General features: G+C 41.7%; 1 protein-coding gene across 2 annotated transcripts; it reads right to left on the bottom strand.

Annotated features, from left to right (window-relative positions):
* Nucleotides 1–11,636: 11,636 nt before the first annotated feature.
* armh4 (armadillo like helical domain containing 4) lies at nucleotides 11,637–24,226 on the bottom strand. 2 transcript variants are annotated; one of them, XM_079889422.1, is made up of 10 exons: nucleotides 24,081–24,226; nucleotides 21,840–22,343; nucleotides 19,971–20,231; nucleotides 18,407–18,478; nucleotides 18,192–18,335; nucleotides 18,080–18,111; nucleotides 15,952–16,086; nucleotides 14,408–14,703; nucleotides 13,619–14,209; nucleotides 11,637–12,385 (listed from the first exon to the last, which is right to left on the bottom strand). In XM_079889422.1, the coding sequence occupies exons 2-8, from the start codon at nucleotides 22,264–22,266 to the stop codon at nucleotides 14,632–14,634; spliced, it is 1,143 nt and encodes a 380-aa protein (XP_079745548.1). In that variant the 5' UTR covers nucleotides 22,267–22,343; nucleotides 24,081–24,226; the 3' UTR covers nucleotides 11,637–12,385; nucleotides 13,619–14,209; nucleotides 14,408–14,631. The 2 variants fall into 2 exon arrangements, with proteins under 2 accessions (XP_079745548.1, XP_079745547.1); XM_079889421.1 differs by having other exon boundaries at nucleotides 21,840–22,382; nucleotides 24,081–24,197.
* Nucleotides 24,227–25,031: the final 805 nt, after the last annotated feature.

The following is a 25,031-nucleotide window of genomic DNA, read 5'->3' as shown; positions in this document are numbered from 1 at the left end:
ACACAGCTGACACAGGTAAACACACAACACAGCTGACACAGGTAAACACACAACACAGCTGACACAGGTAAACACACAACACAGCTGACACAGGTAAACACACAACACAGCTGACACAGGTAAACACACGACACAGCCGACACAGGTAAACACACGACACAGCTGACACAGGTAAACACACGACACAGCTGACACAGGTAAACACACAACACAGCTGACACAGGCAAACACACAACACAGCTGACACAGGCAAACACACAACACAGCTGACACAGGGAAACACACAACACAGCTGACACAGGCAAACACACAACACAGCTGACACAGGCAAACACACAACACAGCTGACACAGGGAAACACACAACACAGCTGACACAGGTAAACACACAACACAGCTGACACAGGTAAACACACAACACAGCTGACACAGGTAAACACAACACAGCTGACACAGGTAAACACGCAACACAGCTGACACAGGCAAACACACAACACAGCTGACACAGGTAAACACACAACACAGCTGACACAGGCAAACACACAACACAGCCGACACAGGCAAACACACAACACACAACACAGCTGACACAGGCAAACACACAACACAGCTGACACAGGTAAACACAACACAGCTGACACAGGTAAACACGCAACACAGCTGACACAGGTAAACACACAACACAGTTGACACAGGTAAACACACGACACAGCTGACACAGGTAAACACACGACACAGCTGACACAGGTAAACACACAACACAGCTGACACAGGTAAACACACAACACAGCTGACACAGGCAAACACACAACACAGCTGACACAGGGAAACACACAACACAGCTGACACAGGTAAACACACAACACAGCTGACACAGGTAAACACAACACAGCTGACACAGGTAAACACGCAACACAGCTGACACAGGCAAACACACAACACAGCTGACACAGGTAAACACACAACACAGCTGACACAGGCAAACACACAACACAGCCGACACAGGCAAACACACAACACACAACACAGCTGACACAGGCAAACACACAACACAGCTGACACAGGTAAACACAACACAGCTGACACAGGTAAACACGCAACACAGCCGACGCAGTGAAACACACAACACAGCTGACACAGGTAAACACACAACACAGCTGACACAGGCAAACACACAACACAGCCGACACAGGCAAACACACAACACAGCTGACACAGGGAAACAGCCGACACAGGTAAACACGCAACACAGCTGACACAGGCAAACACACAACACAGCTGACACAGGCAAACACACAACACAGCTGACACAGGCAAACACACAACACAGCTGACACAGGTAAACACACAACACAGCTGACACAGGGAAACACACAACACAGCTGACACAGGCAAACACACAACACAGCTGACACGCGCAAACACACAACAGCGCTCGCAAAATCGCCTGCCCGACGTCCCGGGGCGTTGTGTTTTCCAGTCGGGCTACCAAAATGCATAACCGGCCTGCCCGACGGGCTATCTGAAATAGTGTTCGCTTCAGTCTTGTTATAATCAGATTCAGCGCGTTCTTCATCTTCAATCCGCAGCGGCGCGCACGTCAGAAAGAGAGAGAACAGGGTGTGTGTGTGTTCATCTGAGTCTCATTGGTCTGTCACTCATTGGTCGGTGGTGCTCGTCAATGTCAGAATATTTGAGATGACCAATCAAATCAAAGTAGGCGGGCTTTATGTTCACAAGAAGCTGCTGAGCGCGAATTTGAGCAGAGCGACTCGCTTCAGTTTACGGTCAAGTGCGAGATAAGATGTAAGTAGCTAAACTAAACAGTTCATATTTAACAGCTTTTTTAGGTCATAAATGTGAAACAAATGACAAAAATAATCAGGCAAATGAATATACTTTTGTCTAATTTCGCCATTTTGAACTGAAAATAGGCCTGTAATGTGACTAATAATTAGTTTACTGTCATTGTGAGGGGATATTAGCATTAACAAAGCCGTTTTCATCATAGGCACAAGAATAATAATGAATGTGTACATGTTGAGAATTAATATACAATTTGTAGCCTTCAGTAAATTAAAAAAGTTCAGCTTTAGGTGGGGAAGAACCAGGGCAAGATGAGGAGACTGAGAGAAAAAGAAAGAGTGATGGATAAGAAGTGAGAGCAGGTATCATCTACTGCCCGCTGACATGGTTTTAAAGCTATTTCTTATCCTTTTTGGGCCTTCAAACATCTTGAAATGGACATATCAGAGAAATAAAAAATTTGAACCCCCTAATAACTTTAAATGTAGGACCTCTTTGATTATAAAGCCCTGTCTACGGCCCTGTATTAAGAATAAGATCAATAATGAATGTGTACATATTGTGAATGAATTTAATAAACTTAGTTAGGCTACCTAGCTTTCCTAGTAGCTTTCAGTAAATTAACGTGTCTGAGAAAATGATTCATAAATCAACCTATCAGTTGACCCTTTGTTAACTTTCTTCACTGACAGACAAAAATGAAAAGCCTATATCAGTCAAAGCTCAGCTTTAGGAGGGGAAGAGACAGAGCAAGAGAAAAACAAAGAGAATAGGAGTGTGATGCGAAAAATAAGGAGAGAAAAATAATCAGCTGCCCACTTACATGGTTTTAAAGCTATTGTTATCCAATTTTTTTTGCCCTTCAAAACATCTTAAAATGCACATATGTAGATCAGAGGAATCAACATTTTCTCGGGGGAGCCCCCGAACCCCCCTAACTAGCATATCTCACATTCAGGACCTCAGTGATGAAAAAGCCCTGCCATCTCCATGTTAATGAAACTAGTTAATAGTGAGTATTAGACCCTAAACTAAAGAGTTACTTTTATTTTATTTTATCATACCCTCATTGGGGGCTGAGCCACAGACACAGACTGATTCATGTTCATACTGGTCACACACATTTCACTTCAGTTATTACCAGATGCATATTTGTTGATATTTGTGTTTTGAAAAAGTTTTTGATTCATTGTTTTGACTCATAACCAATATTCTACATTAAAAATTGTAGTCTTTTTATATGGGCTAGTAAAATTCATTTCGGGCTACCAAAATCTGAAGAGTGCCTGCCCGAAGGGCTACCAGCGATTTTGAAATTTTTCGAGCCCTGCACAACACAGCCGACACAGGCAAACACACAACACACAACACAGCTGACACAGGCAAACACACAACACAGCTGACACAGGGAAACACACAACACAGCCGACACAGGGAAACACACAACACAGCTGACACAGGTAAACACACAACACACAACACAGCTGACACAGGCAAACACACGACACAGCTGACACAGGTAAACACACGACACAGCTGAGCTGACACAGGTAAACACACAACACAGCTGACACAGGCAAACACACGACACAGCTGACACAGGCAAACACACAACACAGCTGACACAGGCAAACACACAACACAGCTGACACAGGGAAACACACAACACAGCCGACACAGGGAAACACACAACACAGCTGGCACAGGCAAACACACGACACAGCTGACACAGGGAAACACACAACACACAACACAGCTGACACAGGTAAACACACAACACAGCTGACACAGGTAAACACACGACACAGGTAAACACACAACACAGCTGACACAGGTAAACACAACACAGCTGACACAGGTAAACACACAACACAGCTGACACAGGTAAACACACAACACAGCTGACACAGATAAACACACAACACAGCTGACACAGGTAAACACACAACACAGCTGACACAGGTAAACACACAACACAGCTGACACAGGTAAACACACAACACAGCTGACACAGGTAAACACAACACAGCTGACACAGGTAAACACACAACACAGCCGACACAGGCAAACACACAACACAGCTGACACAGGGAAACACACAACACAGCCGACACAGGGAAACACACAACACAGCTGACACAGGGAAACACACAACACAGCTGAGCTGACACAGGTAAACACACAACACAGCTGACACAGGTAAACACACAACACAGCTGACACAGGTAAACACACAACACAGCTGACACAGGTAAACACACAACACAGCTGACACAGGTAAACACACAACACAGCTGACACAGGTAAACACACAACACAGCTGACACAGGTAAACACACGACACAGGTAAACACACAACACAGCTGACACAGGTAAACACACAACACAGCTGACACAGATAAACACACAACACAGCTGACACAGGTAAACACACAACACAGCTGACACAGGTAAACACACAACACAGCTGACACAGGTAAACACAACACAGCTGACACAGGTAAACACACAACACAGCTGACACAGGCAAACACACAACACAGCTGACACAGGTAAACACACAACACAACTAACACAGGGATACACACAACACAGCTGACAGGTAAACACACAACACAGCTGACACAGGTAAACACACAACACAGCTGACACAGGCAAACACACAACACAGCTGACACAGGTAAACACACAACACAGCTGACACAGGCAAACACACAACACAGCTGACACAGGCAAACACAACACAGCTGACACAGGTAAACACAACACAGCTGAGATGACACAGGTAAACACACAACACAGCTGACACAGGCAAACACACAACACAGCTGACACAGGCAAACACACAACACAGCTGACACAGGCAAACACACAACACAGCTGACACAGGTAAACACAACACAGCTGACACAGGCAAACACACAACACAGCTGACACAGGCAAACACACAACACAGCTGACACAGGTAAACACACAACACAGCTGACACAGGTAAACACAACACAGCTGACACAGGGAAACACACAACACAGCTGACACAGCGAAACACACAACACAGCTGACACAGGGAAACACAACACAGCTGACACAGGTAAACACACAACACAGCTGACACAGGGAAACACAACACAGCTGACACAGGTAAACACACAACACAGCTGACACAGGGAAACACACAACACAGCTGACACAGGTAAACACACAACACAGCTGACACAGGGAAACACACAACACAGCTGACACAGGTAAACACACAACACAGCTGACACAGGCAAACACACAACACAGCTGACACAGGCAAACACACAACACAGCTGAGCTGACACAGGTAAACACACAACACAGCTGACACAGGGATACACACAACACAGCTTACACAGGTAAACACACAACACAGCTGACACAGGCAAACACACAACACAGCTGACACAGGCAAACACACAACACAGCTGACACAGGCAAACACACAACACAGCTGACACAGGCAAACACAACACAGCCGACACAGGTAAACACAACACAGCCGACACAGGGAAACACACAACACAGCCGACACAGGGAAACACACAACACACCCGACACAGGGAAACACACAACACAGCCGACACAGGGAAACACACAACACAGCTGACACAGGCAAACACACAACACAGCTGACACAGGGAAACACACAACACAGCTGACACAGGGAAACACACAACACAGCTGACACAGGCAAACACACAACACAGCTGACACAGGGAAACACACAACACAGCTGACACAGGCAAACAAACAACACAGCTGACACAGGTAAACACACAACACAGCTGACACAGGCAAACACACAACACAGCTGACACAGGGAAACACACAACACAGCTGACACAGGGAAACACACAACACAGCTGACACAGGGAAACACACAACACAGCTGACACAGGCAAACACACAACACAGCTGACACAGGCAAACACACAACACAGCTGACACAGGGAAACACACAACACAGCTGACACAGGTAAACACACAACACAGCTGACACAGGCAAACACACAACACAGCTGACTCAGGTAAACACACAACACAGCTGACACAGGCAAACACACAACACAGCTGACACAGGGAAACACACAACACAGCTGACACAGGGAAACACACAACACAGCTGACACAGGTAAACACACAACACAGCTGACACAGGTAAACACACAACACAGCTGACACAGGTAAACACGCAACACAGCTGACACAGGCAAACACACAACACAGCCGACACGGGCAAACACACAACACAGCCGACACAGGCAAACACACAACACACAACACAGCTGACACAGGCAAACACACAACACAGCTGACACAGGGAAACACACAACACAGCCGACACAGGTAAACACGCAACACAGCTGACACAGGCAAACACACAACACAGCTGACACAGGTAAACACACAACACAGCTGACACAGGTAAACACACAACACAGCTGACACAGGCAAACACACAACACAGCTGACACGGGCAAACACACAACACAGCCGACACAGGCAAACACACAACACAGCTGACACAGGCAAACACACAACACAGCTGACACAGGGAAACACACAACACAGCCGACACAGGGAAACACACAACACAGCTGGCACAGGCAAACACACGACACAGCTGACACAGGGAAACACACAACACACAACACAGCTGACACAGGTAAACACACAACACAGCTGACACAGGTAAACACACGACACAGGTAAACACACAACACAGCTGACACAGGTAAACACAACACAGCTGACACAGGTAAACACACAACACAGCTGACACAGGTAAACACACAACACAGCTGACACAGATAAACACACAACACAGCTGACACAGGTAAACACACAACACAGCTGACACAGGTAAACACACAACACAGCTGACACAGGTAAACACAACACAGCTGACACAGGTAAACACACAACACAGCCGACACAGGCAAACACACAACACAGCTGACACAGGGAAACACACAACACAGCCGACACAGGGAAACACACAACACAGCTGACACAGGGAAACACACAACACAGCTGAGCTGACACAGGTAAACACACAACACAGCTGACACAGGTAAACACACAACACAGCTGACACAGGTAAACACACAACACAGCTGACACAGGTAAACACACAACACAGCTGACACAGGTAAACACACAACACAGCTGACACAGGTAAACACACAACACAGCTGACACAGGTAAACACACGACACAGCTGACACAGGTAAACACACGACACAGGTAAACACACAACACAGCTGACACAGGTAAACACACAACACAGCTGACACAGATAAACACACAACACAGCTGACACAGGTAAACACACAACACAGCTGACACAGGTAAACACACAACACAGCTGACACAGGTAAACACAACACAGCTGACACAGGTAAACACACAACACAGCTGACACAGGCAAACACACAACACAGCTGACACAGGTAAACACACAACACAACTAACACAGGGATACACACAACACAGCTGACAGGTAAACACACAACACAGCTGACACAGGTAAACACACAACACAGCTGACACAGGCAAACACACAACACAGCTGACACAGGTAAACACACAACACAGCTGACACAGGCAAACACACAACACAGCTGACACAGGCAAACACAACACAGCTGACACAGGTAAACACAACACAGCTGAGATGACACAGGTAAACACACAACACAGCTGACACAGGCAAACACACAACACAGCTGACACAGGCAAACACACAACACAGCTGACACAGGCAAACACACAACACAGCTGACACAGGTAAACACAACACAGCTGACACAGGCAAACACACAACACAGCTGACACAGGCAAACACACAACACAGCTGACACAGGTAAACACACAACACAGCTGACACAGGTAAACACAACACAGCTGACACAGGGAAACACACAACACAGCTGACACAGGGAAACACACAACACAGCTGACACAGGGAAACACAACACAGCTGACACAGGTAAACACACAACACAGCTGACACAGGCAAACACACAACACAGCTGACTCAGGTAAACACACAACACAGCTGACACAGGCAAACACACAACACAGCTGACACAGGGAAACACACAACACAGCTGACACAGGGAAACACACAACACAGCTGACACAGGTAAACACACAACACAGCTGACACAGGTAAACACACAACACAGCTGACACAGGTAAACACACAACACAGCCGACACAGGTAAACACACAACACAGCCGACACAGGTAAACACACAACACAGCCGACACAGGTAAACACACAACACAGCTGACACAGGTAAACACACAACACAGCTGACACAGGCAAACACACAACACAGCTGACACAGGGAAACACACAACACAGCCGACACAGGGAAACACACAACACAGCCGACACAGGGAAACACACAACACAGCCGACACAGGTAAACACACAACACAGCCGACACAGGGAAACACACAACACAGCAGACACAGGTAAACACACAACACAGCTGACACAGGTAAACACACAACACAGCCGACACAGGGAAACACACAACACAGCAGACACAGGTAAACACACAACACAGCTGACACAGGCAAGCACACAACACAGCTGACACAGGTAAACACACAACACAGCTGACACACAACACAGCTGACACAGGGAAACACACAACACAGCCGACACAGCTGACACACAACACAGCTGACACAGGTAAACACACAACACAGCTGACACACAACACAGCTGACACAGGCAAACACACAACACAGCCGACACAGCTGACACACAACACAGCTGACACAGGTAAACACACAACACAGCTGACACAGGTAAACACACAACACAGCTGACACAGCTGACACACAACACAGCTGACACAGGCAAACACACAACACAGCCAACACAGCTGACACACAACACAGCTGACACAGGTAAACACACAACACAGCTGACACAGGGAAACACACAACACAGCTGACACAGGTAAACACACAACACAGCTGACACAGGGAAACACACAACACAGCTGACACAGGCAAACACACAACACAGCTGACACAGGCAAACACACAACACAGCCGACACAGGGAAACACACAACACAGCTGACACAGGCAAACACACAACACAGCTGACACAGGGAAACACACAACACAGCTGACACAGGGAAACACACAACACAGCTGACACAGGTAAACACACAACACAGCTGACACAGGTAAACACACAACACAGCCAACACAGGTAAACACACAACACAGCTGACACAGCTGACACACAACACAGCCAACACAGGGAAACACACAACACAGCTGACACAGGTAAACACACAACACAGCTGACACAGGTAAACACACAACACAGCTGACACAGGTAAACACACAACACAGCCAACACAGGTAAACACACAACACAGCTGACACAGACAAACACACAACACAGCTGACACAGGTAAACACACAACACAGCTGACACAGGCAAACACACAACACAGCTGACACAGGTAAACACACAACACAGCTGACACAGCTGACACACAACACAGCTGACACAGGCAAACACACAACACAGCTGACACAGGGAAACACACAACACAGCTGACACAGGCAAACACACAACACTAGATGAGTTACAGCTAGGTGAGTTATTGTTTTGTTGTTTTAAAAGACCATTAAGCGGTATCTCTGGTCGTAATCAGTCCTTCACTGACCAATCAGCGCTCATTAGCAGAATGCTAGCGTGCTATGGGCAACAACAACTCAACCTGAAAGAAATTGAAAGGACATAAGTACTCGTTCATTCAACTTTCGACCTATAACCCATGTTGAACTTGCAAAACCTACAATCAAATCTGAGATTTCTCAACGGCAATCGGGTGAAAGAGACAAATTTAGCCATCTAGACCCATAGACTCCCATTCATTCTGCACTCATGGGCGATCGCCCCCAGTGGAGCTCTGGTGGAACTACAACCACAATTCGGTACAATAGGACTTAATAGGGAGTGGCCAGGCTCTCCGTAGACGGGCTCTGGTATAACACACCGTTGCCATGAAAAACAGAGCGTTGCTATGGACGCAGGATTCTAACCGTAGAGACGGAACGGACTATTTTCTTTAGCGGAAGCAATACAATCGTGTTTAAATCAATAAACTCCTTTTTTATTGATTTAAAAATTGATTTAAAATGATTGATTTATTTGGTGGGTAGCCATGTAATAAGCGGGATAATGTAGAGCGAGACGGTTGTTATAGCGAACACAACCCCTTCAGGCTCCGCTTCGCGTCGGGGTCCCGATCAGCCTGTCGGGGGTGTATTCGCTATAACAACCGCCTCGCTCTACACTATCCCTTAAATATATTATTTGCAGTTCAGAGTTAAAGTAACAATGGTGGTGGGGTAAAGTAACAGGGGTGGTGATGGCGCAGTGGATAAGACACAAGCCTTTGGTGTGAGAGACCCGGGTTCGAATCCACTGTGAGACACCAATGTGTCCCTGAGCAAGACACTTAACCCCTAGTTGCTCCAGAGGCGTGCGACCTCTGACATGTATAGCAATTGTAAGTCGCTTTGGATAAAAGCGTCAGCTAAATGAATAAAAAAAAAAAAAAAAAAAAAAAAAAAAAAAAGTAACAATAGTAGAAAATGTAAACATGCAAAATCACTAGAACTTGCTGTAATGTTTTAACTGTCATGTGCCCGTCAGAGTTTCACTATTACATTCATTGATCTCATACATCTGATTCATATGCATTGCAGAATTCATTGTTTTGTTTTTCTGTTTTGGAAGCGTCACATTAGAGTGAGTGTGTGTGAGAGAGAGACTGTGTGTGTGTGAGTGAGTGTGTGTGAGAGAGAGACTGTGTGTGTGTGAGTGAGTGTGTGTGAGAGAGAGAGACTGTGTGTGTGTGTGTGTGTGAGTGAGTGTGTGTAAGAGAGAGACTGTGTGTGTGTGTGTGAGTGAGTGTGTGTGAGAGAGAGTGTGTGAGTGTGTGTGTGTGAGAGAGAGACTGTGTGTGTGTGTGAATGCGTGTGTGTGTGTGTGAGAGAGAGTGTGTGTGTGTGTGTGTGTGTGTGTGTGTGTGTGTGAGTGAGTGTGTGTGAGAGAGACTGAGTGTGTGTGTGTGAGAGAGTGTGTGTGTGTGTGAGTGAGAGTGTGTGAGAGAGAGACTGTGTGTGTGTGTGTGTGTGTGTGTGTGTGTGTGTGTGTGTGTGAGAGACTGTGTGTCTGTGAGTGAGTGAGTGTGTGTGTGTGAGAGAGAGACTGTGTGAGTGAGTGTGTGTGTGTGAGAGAGTGTGTGTGTGTGTGTGTGTGTGTGTGTGTGTGTGTGTGTGTGTGTGTGTGAGAGTGTGTGTGTGTGAGAGAGACTGTGTGTGTGAGTGCGTGTGTGTGTGTGTGTGAGTGAGAGTGTGTGTGAGAGTGTGTGTGTGAGTGAGTGTGTGTGAGAGACTGTGTGTGAGTGAGTGTGTGTGTGTGTGTGTGAGAGAGAGAGTGTGAGTGTGTGTGTGTGTGTGTGAGAGTGTGTGAGTGTGTGTGTGTGTGTGTGTGTGTGTGTGAGAGAGAGAGAATGTGTGTGTGTGTGTGTGTGAGAGAGAGTGTGTGTGTGAGAGAGTGTGTGATAGAGAGAGAGTGTGTGTGTGTGTGTGTGAGAGAGACTGTGTTTGTGTGTGAGAGAGAGACTGTGTGTGTGTGTGTGTGTGTGTGTGTGTATGTGTGTGTGTGTGTGTGTGTGTGTGTAAAAGAGAGTGTGTGTGTGTGTGTGTGTGTATCTATGTTATGTATTGTATGTAAAATAATCGACTCCAAACGTAAATGATTTAATACTTTATTTTTGTCATATTTACAGTGATTAATTCTTCATGGCTCATGTACATCTCTAAGACACTGAACACCCGTTTACTGTAAAGATATTTCACAACTCTGACAAAAAAAATATCTTTAAGAAGCAATTAAGAAATAGCATAACAAGCCTGCAGTGAACTTATGATTCATGAACTGAGAGATTGTACACGACTTCATACAGATCTGATTGTCATTAAAACAACATTTGGCATCATAACAATCATATTTACAGTGAAAACAACTATATGTACAGTATTCCATGTCATGATGTAATGTGAATATAAGTTAGAAATAACCAATAACACCATTTAAAAGAAATACTTGAGGTCCATTTTACATTCATATAAAATATAGAAGTGTTATAATGTTGTAAATGCTGATTTCAATAAGAACTGAAGCACATGAGCGTAAGTTTAAACATGAGCAGATCTTTCACCCGACACACATTTATTAATTTTGATAACATTTTAATATGTAATATTTTCTAAATGAAACTATAATATGCCTGGTGATGTATTTTAGTTCATAGATACAGCTTGCAGAAATCTTGAGTTTGAATGAATGCACTATTATATCACAACACTGTTTTATTCATGATTCTGATGATTTTAAAGATGTTCAATAATATCTGATATGATTTCCACACGTTTCTGAACTAATGACGGTGTCTTACAGCAGAAACTTGAATGTGTCTTTCAATTAAAGGAACACGCCGACTTTTTTAGACTTTAGCTTATTCCCCGTATCCCCCAGAGTTAGATAAGTCCACACACACCCTTCTCATCTCTGTGTGTGCCGTAACTCTGTCTGACGCACACACCGCTAGCCTAGCTTAGCACAAACACTGGAGGTAAATGGCTCCAGCTAGCATACTGCTCCCAATAAGTGACAAAATGGCACAAACATGGCATTCGCGGTAAATCAAGGGTAACGCAGATATGACGTTATTAGCCCCTTTCACACATACCGTCTTTACTGGTAAATTACCGTTAAATTACCAGTAAAAGATCAGGTGTGAACAGGAAGTTTTCAAAAATACTGGTTAATTGGTTCCGGCAATTTGCTAGTAAGGGAAGTTGTAACATTACCGGTAAATTATGGTAAAGTGATCTGTGGGAACGCAGAGTGAAGATTATTAGATCGTGTTCTGCTGTTTTGTAACTGTATATTTGTATATGTATATGTGCTATGTGTGATGCATACTAATGTGTTTTTGTCATCTTCTTGTATAGTGACTTTGAGCTTGGGATAGGTGCTTTATAGATAAAACGTATTATTTAATAAATTAAAGTCGTAAGTTTACGGTAATTTACTGGGATTGCTGTGTGAAAGGGGCTATTGACAAGCGGCCGTTATACTGATTAAAATAGCAGATTTCTCTGGATTTAAACATTGTTGGAAACATTTGTGATAATGTAAATACACACGTCAACAAAATATATAGCATTGTTAGCCTAGCTTAGCACAAACACTGGAGGTAAATGGCTCCAGCTAGCATACTGTGACAATAAGTGACAAATACAAGAAATAACGCACTGCTATTCAGACGGAGTGATTTGCTCGCAGCGCCTGAGAAGCCCGTGGAGAGGAGCAGAGAATCACTCCGCAGAAGTAGCAGTGCTTCGCCTTCTGAGAATATAGTTCCCAGTGTGTGTACGGTTAGAAGATGGCTGTGTCTCATGTGACCTTGTTATTCGTGCACGCTGTGACTATACACATCACAACATGTAAATAGGAAAATGTTAGTGCCATTTTGTCACTTATTGGGAGCAGTATGCTAGCTGGAGCCATTTACCTCCAGTCTTTGTGCTAAGCTAGGCTAGCGGTGGGTGCGTCAGACAGAGTTACGGCACACACAGAGATGAGAAGGGTGTGTGTGGACTTATCTAACTCTGGGGGACAACGGGAATAAGATAAAGTCCCAAAAAGTCGGTGTGTTCCTTTAACACGTACGGTAAACATGAAACTGTTTTGAATGATTGATAGTGACGGTTCATCCGAGTGGCTTTTCTTAAAGGATTAGTTCACTTTAGAATTAAAATATCCTGATAATTTACTCATCCAAGATGTTCATGTCTTTCTTTCTTCAGTCGAAAAGAAATGAAGGTTTTTGAGGAAAACATTCCAGGATTATTCTCCATATAGTGACTTCAAAGGGATCCAACGGGTCGAAGTATTTCTTTGAAACACTTTAATAAAACACACGAGTCTGACCCCGTCTTCTTCCTTCCACACACTGAAATCATCACAATAGTTAAGTGTAATTTATTCCTGTGATCAAAGCTTTAAATTAATTAGCATGTTGTAGCAAGTTGCTAACATGAATTAGCATGTTGCTAACATGAATTAGCATGTTGTTAGCATGTTTTAACACATTGTTGACATGAATTAACATGTTTTAGCACGTTGCTTGTATGAATTAGCATGTTGCTAGCATGTTTTAACACATTGCTAGCATGAATTACAATTGCTCAACATTATCATGTTTTACCACGTTGATAGCATGAATTAGAATGAAATAACATTTTGTTAGCATTGTTCTAAAATGTCCGCTGGTTTGTCTAGATGAGACTCTTATTCCTCGGCTGGATCGTGTCGAGACTTTGAAGCTGCACTGAAACTCACATCTGGACCTTCGACCCGTTGGACCCCATTGAAGACACTATATGGAGAAACATCCTGTAGTGTTTTCCTCAAAAACCTTAATATTTTTCGACTGAAGAAAGAAAGACATGAACATCTTGGATGACGTGGGGGAGAGTAAATTATCAAGACATTTTAATTCTGAAGTGAACTAATCCTTTAAAACATAGACAGGGATTTTAAACTATTCATTAAATACTGATTAGTTCAAATGTTCATCTTACATACGGCTTCTCAAAAGAGTGTCGATGCTATTGACGAAACTTGTGTGAAATGCTGCTGTTTGCATCAGGACTGAAGCACAGATGCTTCCAGCGGGTCAGAACTCGTCCTCTGAACTGTCGGCCAGTAGCATGGCGTTGTCCGGGCCGCTACGCACTTCTCTGGGCGGCTGAAGAGGACGAACATTGAAGAAAAGTCACAAGATTAAAACCATCAGTACTCAAGCTAATCTGCTGAAGCTTTCAATGGGCTCAAATGATTGATGTTGCTAGCATGTTTTTAACAAGATGTTAACACGATTCGCATTTTGCTAGCATGATGCTAATATGATAACCATGTTGCTAGCATGATGCTAGCACATTTTTACTTGTTTTTATCATGTTTTAACCCTAAGCTAATTGCAATTAGCATGTGTAGCAAAGTCACAAGATTAAAACCATCACTTCTTAAGCTAATTTGCTGATTTGGTTTGTACATTATGTAACATTGAGACTTCATTCACTCTAGCCAATGTTTTGGCTCTGTTCAGAAATGGAGCGGCCTTTACCTTCCTCCTCTGGTGTTTGAAGCTGTCTCTCCTCTTACAGTTCCTGAAGAAAATGTGAATGGTGCTCGCTGTGTGCAACTACACTACCCCCTGCACTGCTAGCATGCTTTTAGCAAAATTCTAACATGATAAGCATGTTGCTAGCATGAATTTAACAAGATGCTAACATTATGAGCATGTTGTTAGCATGTTTTTAGCTAGATGCTAACATTATGAGCATGTTGTTAGCATGTTTTTAGCTAGATGCTAACATTATTAGCATGTTGCTAGCATGTTTTTAGCTAGATGCTAACATTATGAGCATGTTGTTAGCATGTTTTTAGCTAGATGCTAACATTATTAGCATGTTGCTAGCATGTTTTTAGCTAGATGCTAACATTATTAGCATGTTGTTAGCATGTTTTTAACAATATGCTAACACAATTAGCATGTTGCCAACATGATGGTAACACGATTAGCATGTTGTCAACATAATCTTAACATGATTCCCATGTTAGCATGGTTTCAACAAGATGTTAACACGATTAACATTTTGTTAGCATAATGTTAACATGAAAAGGATGTTGCTAACATTTTTTTTAGCAAGATGCTAACACAATTAGCCTGTTTCCAGCATGATGGTAGCTAGCAACAGTGCTAGCACATTTTGACTTGTTTTTATCATGTTTTAACCCTAAGCTAATTGCAATTAGCATGTAGCTATTCACTGCTAGCATGTGTAGCAAAGTCACAAGATTAAAACCACCACTACTCAAGCTAATCTGAAGCTTTCAAAGGGCTCGAGTGATAGAATTGGTGTCTACATTATGTAACATTGAGACGTCATGATTTGATGTTATGCTTGACTCTTGCCAGTGTTTTGCCGCATACCTTCCTCCTCTGGTGTTTGAAGCTGTCTCTCCTCTTGCGATGGATCAGTCTGATGCTGTAAAGAGCACCGACCAGCAGAAGAGCACCAGCTATCCCGATGCCAACAGGCGCCAACATCCCCGACACGTAACCAGCCTACCAGGGGGATAATCAACATGTTTTAATGTTTCTGAAAGAGTCTCTTCTGCTCACCAAAGCTGCAATTATTTGATCAAAAATACAGTAAAAACAGTGAAATATTATTACAATTTAAAATAGCTGTTGTCCATGTGAATATATAGTAAAATGTTTGTTCCTGTGATCAAAGCTTTAAATGAATTAGCATGTTTTAGCACGTTGCTAGCATGATTTAACATTTTGTTAAAATGTTGTAGCACATTGCTTACATGAATTAGCATGTTTTTAGCTGTTTTTAACACATTGCTAGTATAAATTAACATGTTTTAATATTTTGCTAACATGTTTTAACACATTGCAAGCACAAATTAGAATGAATTAACATATTGTTAACATATTGTTTAACATACATTAACATGTTTTAACATGTTTCTAGCTTGAATTAACATGTTTATAGCATGTTTTAACATACTGCTAACATGAATTAACAAGTTTTAGCATGTTGCATGTATGTATTAGAATGTTGCTACCATGTCTTAGCACATTGTTAATATGAATTATCTTGTTGCTTCCATGAATTAGCACATTGCCAGCATGTTTTAAAATATTGCTAGTATGAATTAGTATGTTACTAGCATTACAATAAGCTTGTTGTTAACATGAAAATTAATAAGCATATTACTAACATATTGTTAGTATGTTTTAACACATTGTTAGTATGAATTAGCATGTTGCTAACATGTTTTAACACACTGCCAGCACAAATTAGAATGAATTAGCATATTGTTAGCTAATTTTAATACATTGTCAACAAATTAACATATTTTAGTATTTATGTCACTAGCATGAATTAACATGTTTATAGCATGTTTGTACCTTTTGCTAACATGAATTAACGTTTTAGCATGTTGCGTGCATGAATTAGCATTTTGCTAACATGTTTGAGCATATTACTAGCATTAATTAGCATGTTGCAAACATGTTTAAACACATTGCTAGCATGAATTACAATTACTTAATATTGTTATAATGTTTTACCATGTTGTTAACATAAATTAGAATGAAATAACATTTTTGACATGTTTAGTACATTTCTAACATTAATAAACATGTTGCTACCATGTTTTAGCACATTGTTTATATGAATTATCTTGTTGCTAACATGAATTAGCACATTGCCAACATGTTTCAAAGATGAATAAACATGTTTTAGAACTTTGCTAGCATGAATTAGTATGTTTCTAGCATGAATAAGCATGTTTGTTAATCATGATGAATTAGCATATTGCTAACATTGTTGGCATGTTTTAACACATTGTTAGTATGAATTAGCATGTCGTTAACATTTCATATTGTTAAAACTGATAACATGAATTAACATTTAGCTGACATGCTTTAACACATTACTAGCATGACTTAGTGTGTTTCTAGCATAAATTAGCATGTTGCTAGCATGTTGTTAACATAAATCAGAATGAATTAGCATATTGTTAACATTTTTTAACATGTTGCTAGTATTAATCAGCATGTAGCTATCATGTTTTAACACACTGCTAACATGAATTAGCATGTTGTCAGCATGTTTTAAAACATCGCTAGCTTGAATTAGGATGTTGATATCATGTTTTAACACATTGCTAACATGACTTAGCATTTTGGTTACATGTTTTAGCACACTGTTTACATAAATTAGAATTAATTTGCATGTTGTTAACATGTTTTAACACATTGCCAACATGAATTAACATGTAGCTAGCATGTTTGAACGCTGCTAACATGAATTACCACATTGCTAACATGTTTTAACACATTGCTAACATGAATTAGCATGTAGCTAGCATCTTTTAGCACGCTGTTAACATGAATTAACAGGAAATTACACTTTACTATAAATTCATATAGAAACAGCTATTTTAAATTGTTATAATATTTCACTGTTTTAACTGTATTTTCGATCAAGGTGAGTAGAATGGACTCTTTCAGAAACGTGAACTAGTGTGAATATGCGCACCTTCTCTCGGATCAGCTCCACCCAGCTCCGCACTGCACACAGCAAACACAGAACGTTAGTAGTGAAGCTCCTGACGAGACTCACGCTAGCATGGCTGTGTGTGTGTTCTCACCGAGGCCCTGGTTCCGCTGCACCCAGACGGGGGGAGGGGGGATCAGGCTGTAGGGCGGCCGCGTGTGTGGAGCCAGGGTGCTCTCCATCAGGTCCTCTTCACTCTCCTCCTCAGACTCCTCCTCCTCGTCTTCATCGGGCTCATCTGTTAGACAGAGACGTCAGTTCAGCTCGCGGCGTGTCAGGAACTAGCGCTTTAAACGCACACGCACCAACCTTTAGATTCCAGATGTTCGTGAACGACCGCCAGAGTCTGATGGGTAACTGAGCTCTGTGTGATGTCATCGTCTGCAGGACCAATCAGAATGCTTTACAAAAATACATTCGTTCATCTTGTAGAAGCTGATATGATGTTAAGGTGTTTCTAATCTAATTAGCTTTTATTTAATTATGTTGGCTTGACCTTCAGACTGTTCTATATCTTTTCTAACCGATCCGACTTACGGTTTTCCTAAAAATGCTACAGACTTACATTGAGGGCATCAAAACTTAAATTCAATAACTCTATTAGTATTTAAGCTACATCCACGACGTATATCTATCACTGGGAAAGCCTAGCAAATAGCTTAGGACATGCTAACAACAAGCTAAATCATGCTAGCTACATGTTAATTCATGCCAGCAAAGTTTAATTTCCTGTTAAAGTGTTAATTCCTACTAGCAGTGTGCTAAATCATGTAGCAACATGTTAATTCATGCTAGCAACATGCTAAGTCATGCTAGCAACATGCTTAGTCATGTTATCAATGTGTTAAAACGTTAGAAACATGTTAATTCATGAAAGCACCGCGTTAAATCATGTTAGCAACATGCTAAAACATGCTAGAAGTGTGCTAAATCATGTTAGCAACATGTTAAAACATGTTAACAATCTGTTAAATCATGTTAGCAATGTGTTAAATCATGTTAACAACATGATAAATCATGTTAGCAAAATGTTAAAAAAGCTAACAATGTGTTAAATAATGCTAGCAACATGCTAATCATGATAACCACAAGCAAAATCATGTTAGCAACATGCTAACAATATAATAAAACATGTTAACAATCTGTTAAATCATGCTAGCAGCATGCTAAAACATGCTAGAAGTGTGCTAAATCATGTTAGCAACATGTTAAAACATGTTAACAATCTGTTAAATCATGTTAGCAATGTGTTAAATCATGTTAACAACATGATAAATCATGTTAGCAAAATGTTAAAAAAGCTAACAATGTGTTAAATAATGCTAGCAACATGCTAATCATGATAACCACAAGCAAAATCATGTTAGCAACATGCTAACAATATAATAAAACATGTTAACAATCTGTTAAATCATGTTAGCAACATGCTAAAACATGCTAGAAGTGTGCTAAATCATGTTAGCAACATGTTAAAACATGTTAACAATCTGTTAAATCATGTTAGCAATGTGTTAAATCATGTTAACAACATGATAAATCATGTTAGCAAAATGTTAAAAAAGCTAACAATGTGTTAAATAATGCTAGCAACATGCTAATCATGATAACCACAAGCAAAATCATGTTAGCAACATGCTAACAATATAATAAAACATGTTAACAATCTGTTAAATCATGCTAGCAGCATGCTAAAACATGCTAGTAACATTTTTTACTGTCTCTGAGTAAAACCTTTAAACCTTCAAGCTCTTCAAAGTTATTTTAAACTTTCAGACCTGGCTCTTTTTTTTTAAAGTTTGTCATCAACCTTTACTCATCTAGTTATTATTATTATTATTATTATTATTATAATATGATTTGTAAGCATTCTCACTTCGCTCCAGTGACGCATCAGGTTCTGTGATGGAGGCTCTCGCTCCAGACGTCTGCCAGTCCAGCGTTCCTGAGAGAAGGACATCAGAGGAAGTGTGCACCGTATCCATGGACACCATTCGCTCCGTGTCTCCCATCGTCACGGCAGCCGGCGCCACGGTGACGGACACTACGGATGGCGATGCGACGTCCTCGAAGATCAGAGGCAGGTCTTCGGATGGCATGGTGGCATCGGTGCCCAGGTCCAGCACGCTCACTTCTTCTGGAAAAGGGAAATGCAAAGCCAAGAACATCAAACACAGAGCTGTTAACATTAATAATGAACGTGCAGACGCCTCTTTTAGCAGTCAGCTCTACTTTCCTCCAGTACAACTCAAAATAGAACGTAATTAGGCTGCCGTCGGCGTCCGCTGGGGTTCAGAGTGCCACTCTACTCAGAACCTCTACTAATGCAAATGTTTTCAGCCCAGAACCAGAACTCGTACTTTACTACAACTATTGGCTCTGTTCTTTGACGAAAGTACTTCATGGACAGATACACTGTTCCTTTGGGTCGTTTAACGTTAAAATCATAGACTGTAAAAAATATGGGCGTAGTGTGCGTGATGTCACCCGTAGTGTTTCTGAAGAGCGTTTTCGAAGCTCAAAGTGGGCGGAGCCAACCATCGCCATCTTGGCAGCGTCACTCCCGGATAAACGTAAATGTGCAGGCAGCGAGGCGGATTAGCTGAGGTGACGTGATGCTAACACACAGCAGACAAACGGCTAGTAGTGACATCAGCGGCAATCCACCTGTCACTCAAGTGGCCACGCCCTAAATTATGCACAACTTTAAGGCTTAATATAATTTATACGGATGAGTTATAAAAATATTCCTCCCGCTCACAGTCGTCATGAAGGGCAACATTAGCGATATAGACCAAAACCACTTTTTGCACCAGACTCTAAACATGTTTTATTCTGCTGTAAAGTTGGGCATTTTAACATGCGGCTCTATGGGATTGAGTCTCTTCTGCAGCCGGCCTCTAGTGGCCAGTCGATGAATCTGGTGCTCTTCGCGTGTCGGTCAAAAATGACCGAAATTAATTATTTTATTTAAATTAAATGAATGTACTATATTTTAGATCGATTATGTTTTTTATTTAATATTTTGTATTTTTAGGGGATTTTATGGTACTAAATTATATTTACGCTGTATTTATAATCCATTTATTCACTTTTTGAGAATAGACCTGAAAATAAATTTCCAACTTAAACTGTGGTAAACCTTGAATGCTTTAGAGCGACAGACTGAAGTTAGATCTCTGTTCAAAGACAACACTTGGCAGATTATTGCTGAAGTGAAAAAAGTTTTACAAAGTCAACTTAAAAAAGGTACAGAATTTTATGTGTATTGTTATGAAAAATGTGTAAAAATAACATTTTCAATTTCTATATGAAATATATATTTTCAAAAACATGTTTCACTCAAAAACTGAGAAAATCAAAGCCATAAATCTAAACAAGTTGTGTTCAAAATTTTATCTTGATTTCTCAAAAAATGATCTTTCAGTGAGAGTGTGTTCGGCTGCAGTACCAAACGCTTCCACTAGAGGAAATTCGTCTCCATTCATTTCCAATGCGCTCATTTTAGACCGCGAGGAGCACAAGTGTGACTATTTTTTTTAGGACCATTAAACCTGTTCGAATCATGCTCATGATTTTTCATACAGCAAGTGCCAAAACCTTTACCAAGTTTCGTACCATTCCAATGAAGAAAACAATTCTACAAAAAAAAAAATAATTCGGTCAAAAATGATCATAGAGCACCAGAGGGTTAGAGAGAGATCGGAAGGTTGCAGCTTGCTTAAAATGCGTGTCGATCACTGACCTGCCCGCAGATGAACCGGTTCCGTCCAGGTATCGGCCGCGTCCAGCAGTTTCGGTCCAGACGAGTCTCCGCTGGGAACGCCGGTCAGAGAGTCCGAGGGAGTCTGAAGTGTGTCGGTTCTCGGAGAACACGTCGTCTGAGAACACGGGAGAGAGTCCGTTGTGTCGCTCGCTCGCTCGTCTCCATCCGCCGTCGCTCTGCCAAACTCCTCATGACTCCCGTCGGATTCCCCGTGCGTAACTCTCGGAGCAGACGTTTGAGATGCCTTGGGATTTTGTGAGCTGTTGGTCAACCAGGATGAGTTGGAGAACGAGTCGAGTGAGTGAGTCCTGGTGTCTTTATCATCCCCTTTATCCATCGACTCCTCGAGCGTCTCCCGGATGGAGAGACACACCGCGACCAACAGGAGACTTCGCAAAGTCATCATAGCGGATCCGTCACTCGAGCACGAAGTCCGAAGGCGAAGTTAGACGTGAGCGGGTCCGAAACACTCAAGCACACTTCCTAGAAACAGGAGCAAGTGGAAGGAAGGAATCCAATGTGCTGTGACATAAATGACAGATTTTCATATACTGTATACAGTCGAACCAAAAATTAATCAGACACCAGATATAATTTTTTATATTTTTTTTACTAGTGTGTGCAGGAGACTATAGTTCATTTACGTAGCCTGATAGCAAAATAAAGTAAACTGTGACATATTATACCCAAACTTTCTTCATGCAGTGACTACTTTTATAAAAATTTTGGAGCAAAACTGATTGGGACACTTTGAGCTGATCATGTTCTGCTGAAGTGTGTTGTCTTTAATTGCTAATGCTCTTTTTACACACAGACTGAACACAATGAAGCATTGCTTGGTGATTGGTTGAGCTAAACTGGTATTATCTAATTGTGTAGTTAAATTTAACAGCTGACAGATATTCAACATAATTCATGTGTGAGACAGTCTAACAGAAGGACGGACAAAACCAGTCAAATATCAACTGAGTTCTGCTCACATTTTATTACCATTTTCTAAGCTAGAACAAGAATGAGTCTCATGCATTGGTTTTAGACAGACTGACTGAATTGGCTTTACTATTTCTTCATCAGATATTGAACATTATTGAACTGATCTGAATCAATATTGATCTGAATAATGACACTATTTAAGGGTACTTTTTAAGCATTTTTAAGGGTATATTATTTAAAGTCCCCCTGTTGTCAATAATTTTATCCCTTAAAACTCATCTTTGATCACAAAAATGACATATTTTTTTTAAAAATGCCTTATAATAGCTTGAATGTAACTCGACACCCTTGCCTCATTTAGTATAAGCGGTTCTATGAATATGCAAATGAGCCCCGCCTCCACTCACTCACAGCAGCTCAGAGATCCACTCGTTGACCTGATTGGTTTATAAGACTTTAAAAGAATCTGCCATGTCTATAATGGTGCTTTTATGAAGAATAGAATTTATAAAGAAACAGCATTTCACTAGGAAACAACAGGCGAATAATTAATGTGCAATTTGCTCAAATAGTTTTAATTGCATCCATTTATGCTATAATAAATTATTCAAATTGAATGCATTCATAATGCATATGTTTCACTGACGTATTCCAATGATTATTTATTTATTGTATTAAAGAATAAAATATTTTTAAACATTGGTTCTGTATATTGGTATATCACACTTAAAACTGATCAGTATTGGCTGTAATAAACAACAACAACCATATTAATCTCTAGAATTGTTGGATGTATATTCAAGATTTGATTGTTTTGTGCTGCTAGTTTAACCACCCATTTTGTCCTGGTCTACATTTCCTCGCTCTTTCTGCAGCAGTAACTTGACACACACACACACACACACACTACTGCAATTCTCTGCCAGTGTCTAAAAATAGCACGGAGACAATGCGTCCTACTGTATCATCCATAGGTTTCCATGCAGTTATGTTTATTGATCATAAATCAAATGCGTGAATGTATATAATATGCTATAACATGCGTACTGTAATTGCATGCATTAATGCATTACATTGTCTCTGTCACTGAGCACTGTCACTGAGTCAGGCACTATTATAATATGCTGCGTAATTTCTCTCCATATGTGAATGCGCAATGGTCAGATTCTGGTTCTCCCGCGTCACGTGCATTACAGCATGCGAACACCGACTGCTCTTCTGGACAACTTTAATATGAAGTAAACAAACACAATGGCACATCATCACAGTAATGACGCAGATCCTCACCTGCTGTGTGTGAACGCGGATCAGGCTCATGTCCAGTGCACGCGCAGTGTTCCAGTCACCCGTTCCCGCTCTTAAGAGGCATTATAAGCGCTCGTTGCCGTTGTTCCTCTGTCTGCGTCAGCTCATGCCACACTGAAGTTTCCTCTGAATCTCGTCTGCATCTGCGCAGTCGACTGAAGCCAGCTCACTGACAGCGCGGGAAACTTCAATAATTAACGCTCTAGTTATTTTTTAAAGGTGCATTGTGTAATATTTAGGAGGATCTGTTGACAGAAATGCAATATCATATATCTATGTTTTCAGTGGTGTATAAAGAGCTTACATAATGAACCGTTATGTGTTTATTAGCTTAGAAAGAGGCATTTCTCTCCACACACACTGCGGGTCCGCTTACATCCACATGTTTCTACAGGAGCCCTGAACGGACACAGGCGTTTCATCACTATGTTGTTCTTCATGCAAAAAAGCTAGCTAAAGTCAGCGAATAAAATTATAGACAGTAAAAGAAATGGACACAGCGACCCCATTGGATTCAATGGAGAAAAGTGAAGTCAATTAGAAGCACTCACTTCCTGATGGCTGAGCGACTGCGCAGACTCAAACTGAGCTTGACGACGTAGATGTGACGTGAGCAACCCGTCTGTCTTCTAGTAGCTGTGCCGAGAGAAATCTGAATCATTCCCTTCCGAATCTTGCAGAGACGGAGAGTGTGAGTAGGAGGTGTCTACTCCTTCTCCTCCTGTCCATACGGTAATCTCTCTACTGTGCGACAGAGAGTCGCGTGGTTATGACGCAATCGTTAGCCTATTTTTTACAAAAACTGCTTCTACGGGGCCATAACATAATGGAGCCTTTTATACATTTTCGTGTTTCTTTAGAAATAAATAATGGACAAATGGAGTCTTTAAACACCTCAGATGTTAAATTATTCGCTGTCAAAGTGACGCCAAA

Source organism: Squalius cephalus, assembly GCF_949319135.1.
Source record: "Squalius cephalus genome assembly, chromosome: 12".
In the NCBI taxonomy this organism is placed as follows: domain Eukaryota; kingdom Metazoa; phylum Chordata; class Actinopteri; order Cypriniformes; family Leuciscidae; genus Squalius; species Squalius cephalus.
Note: the sequence above shows the minus strand (reverse complement) of the source record. Positions and strands in the feature narration are given on the sequence as shown.

Coding starts and splice junctions, on each gene's coding strand:
- armh4 (XM_079889422.1), bottom strand. CDS start 22,266: ATGATGACTTTGCGAAGTCTCCTGTTGGTCGCGGTGTGTCTCTCCATC. Junction 18,336..18,406: donor CGAACATCTGGAATCTAAAG/GTTGGTGCGTGT, acceptor TCTGTCTAACAG/ATGAGCCCGATGAAGACGAG. Junction 18,112..18,191: donor GCAGCGGAACCAGGGCCTCG/GTGAGAACACAC, acceptor TGCTGTGTGCAG/TGCGGAGCTGGGTGGAGCTG.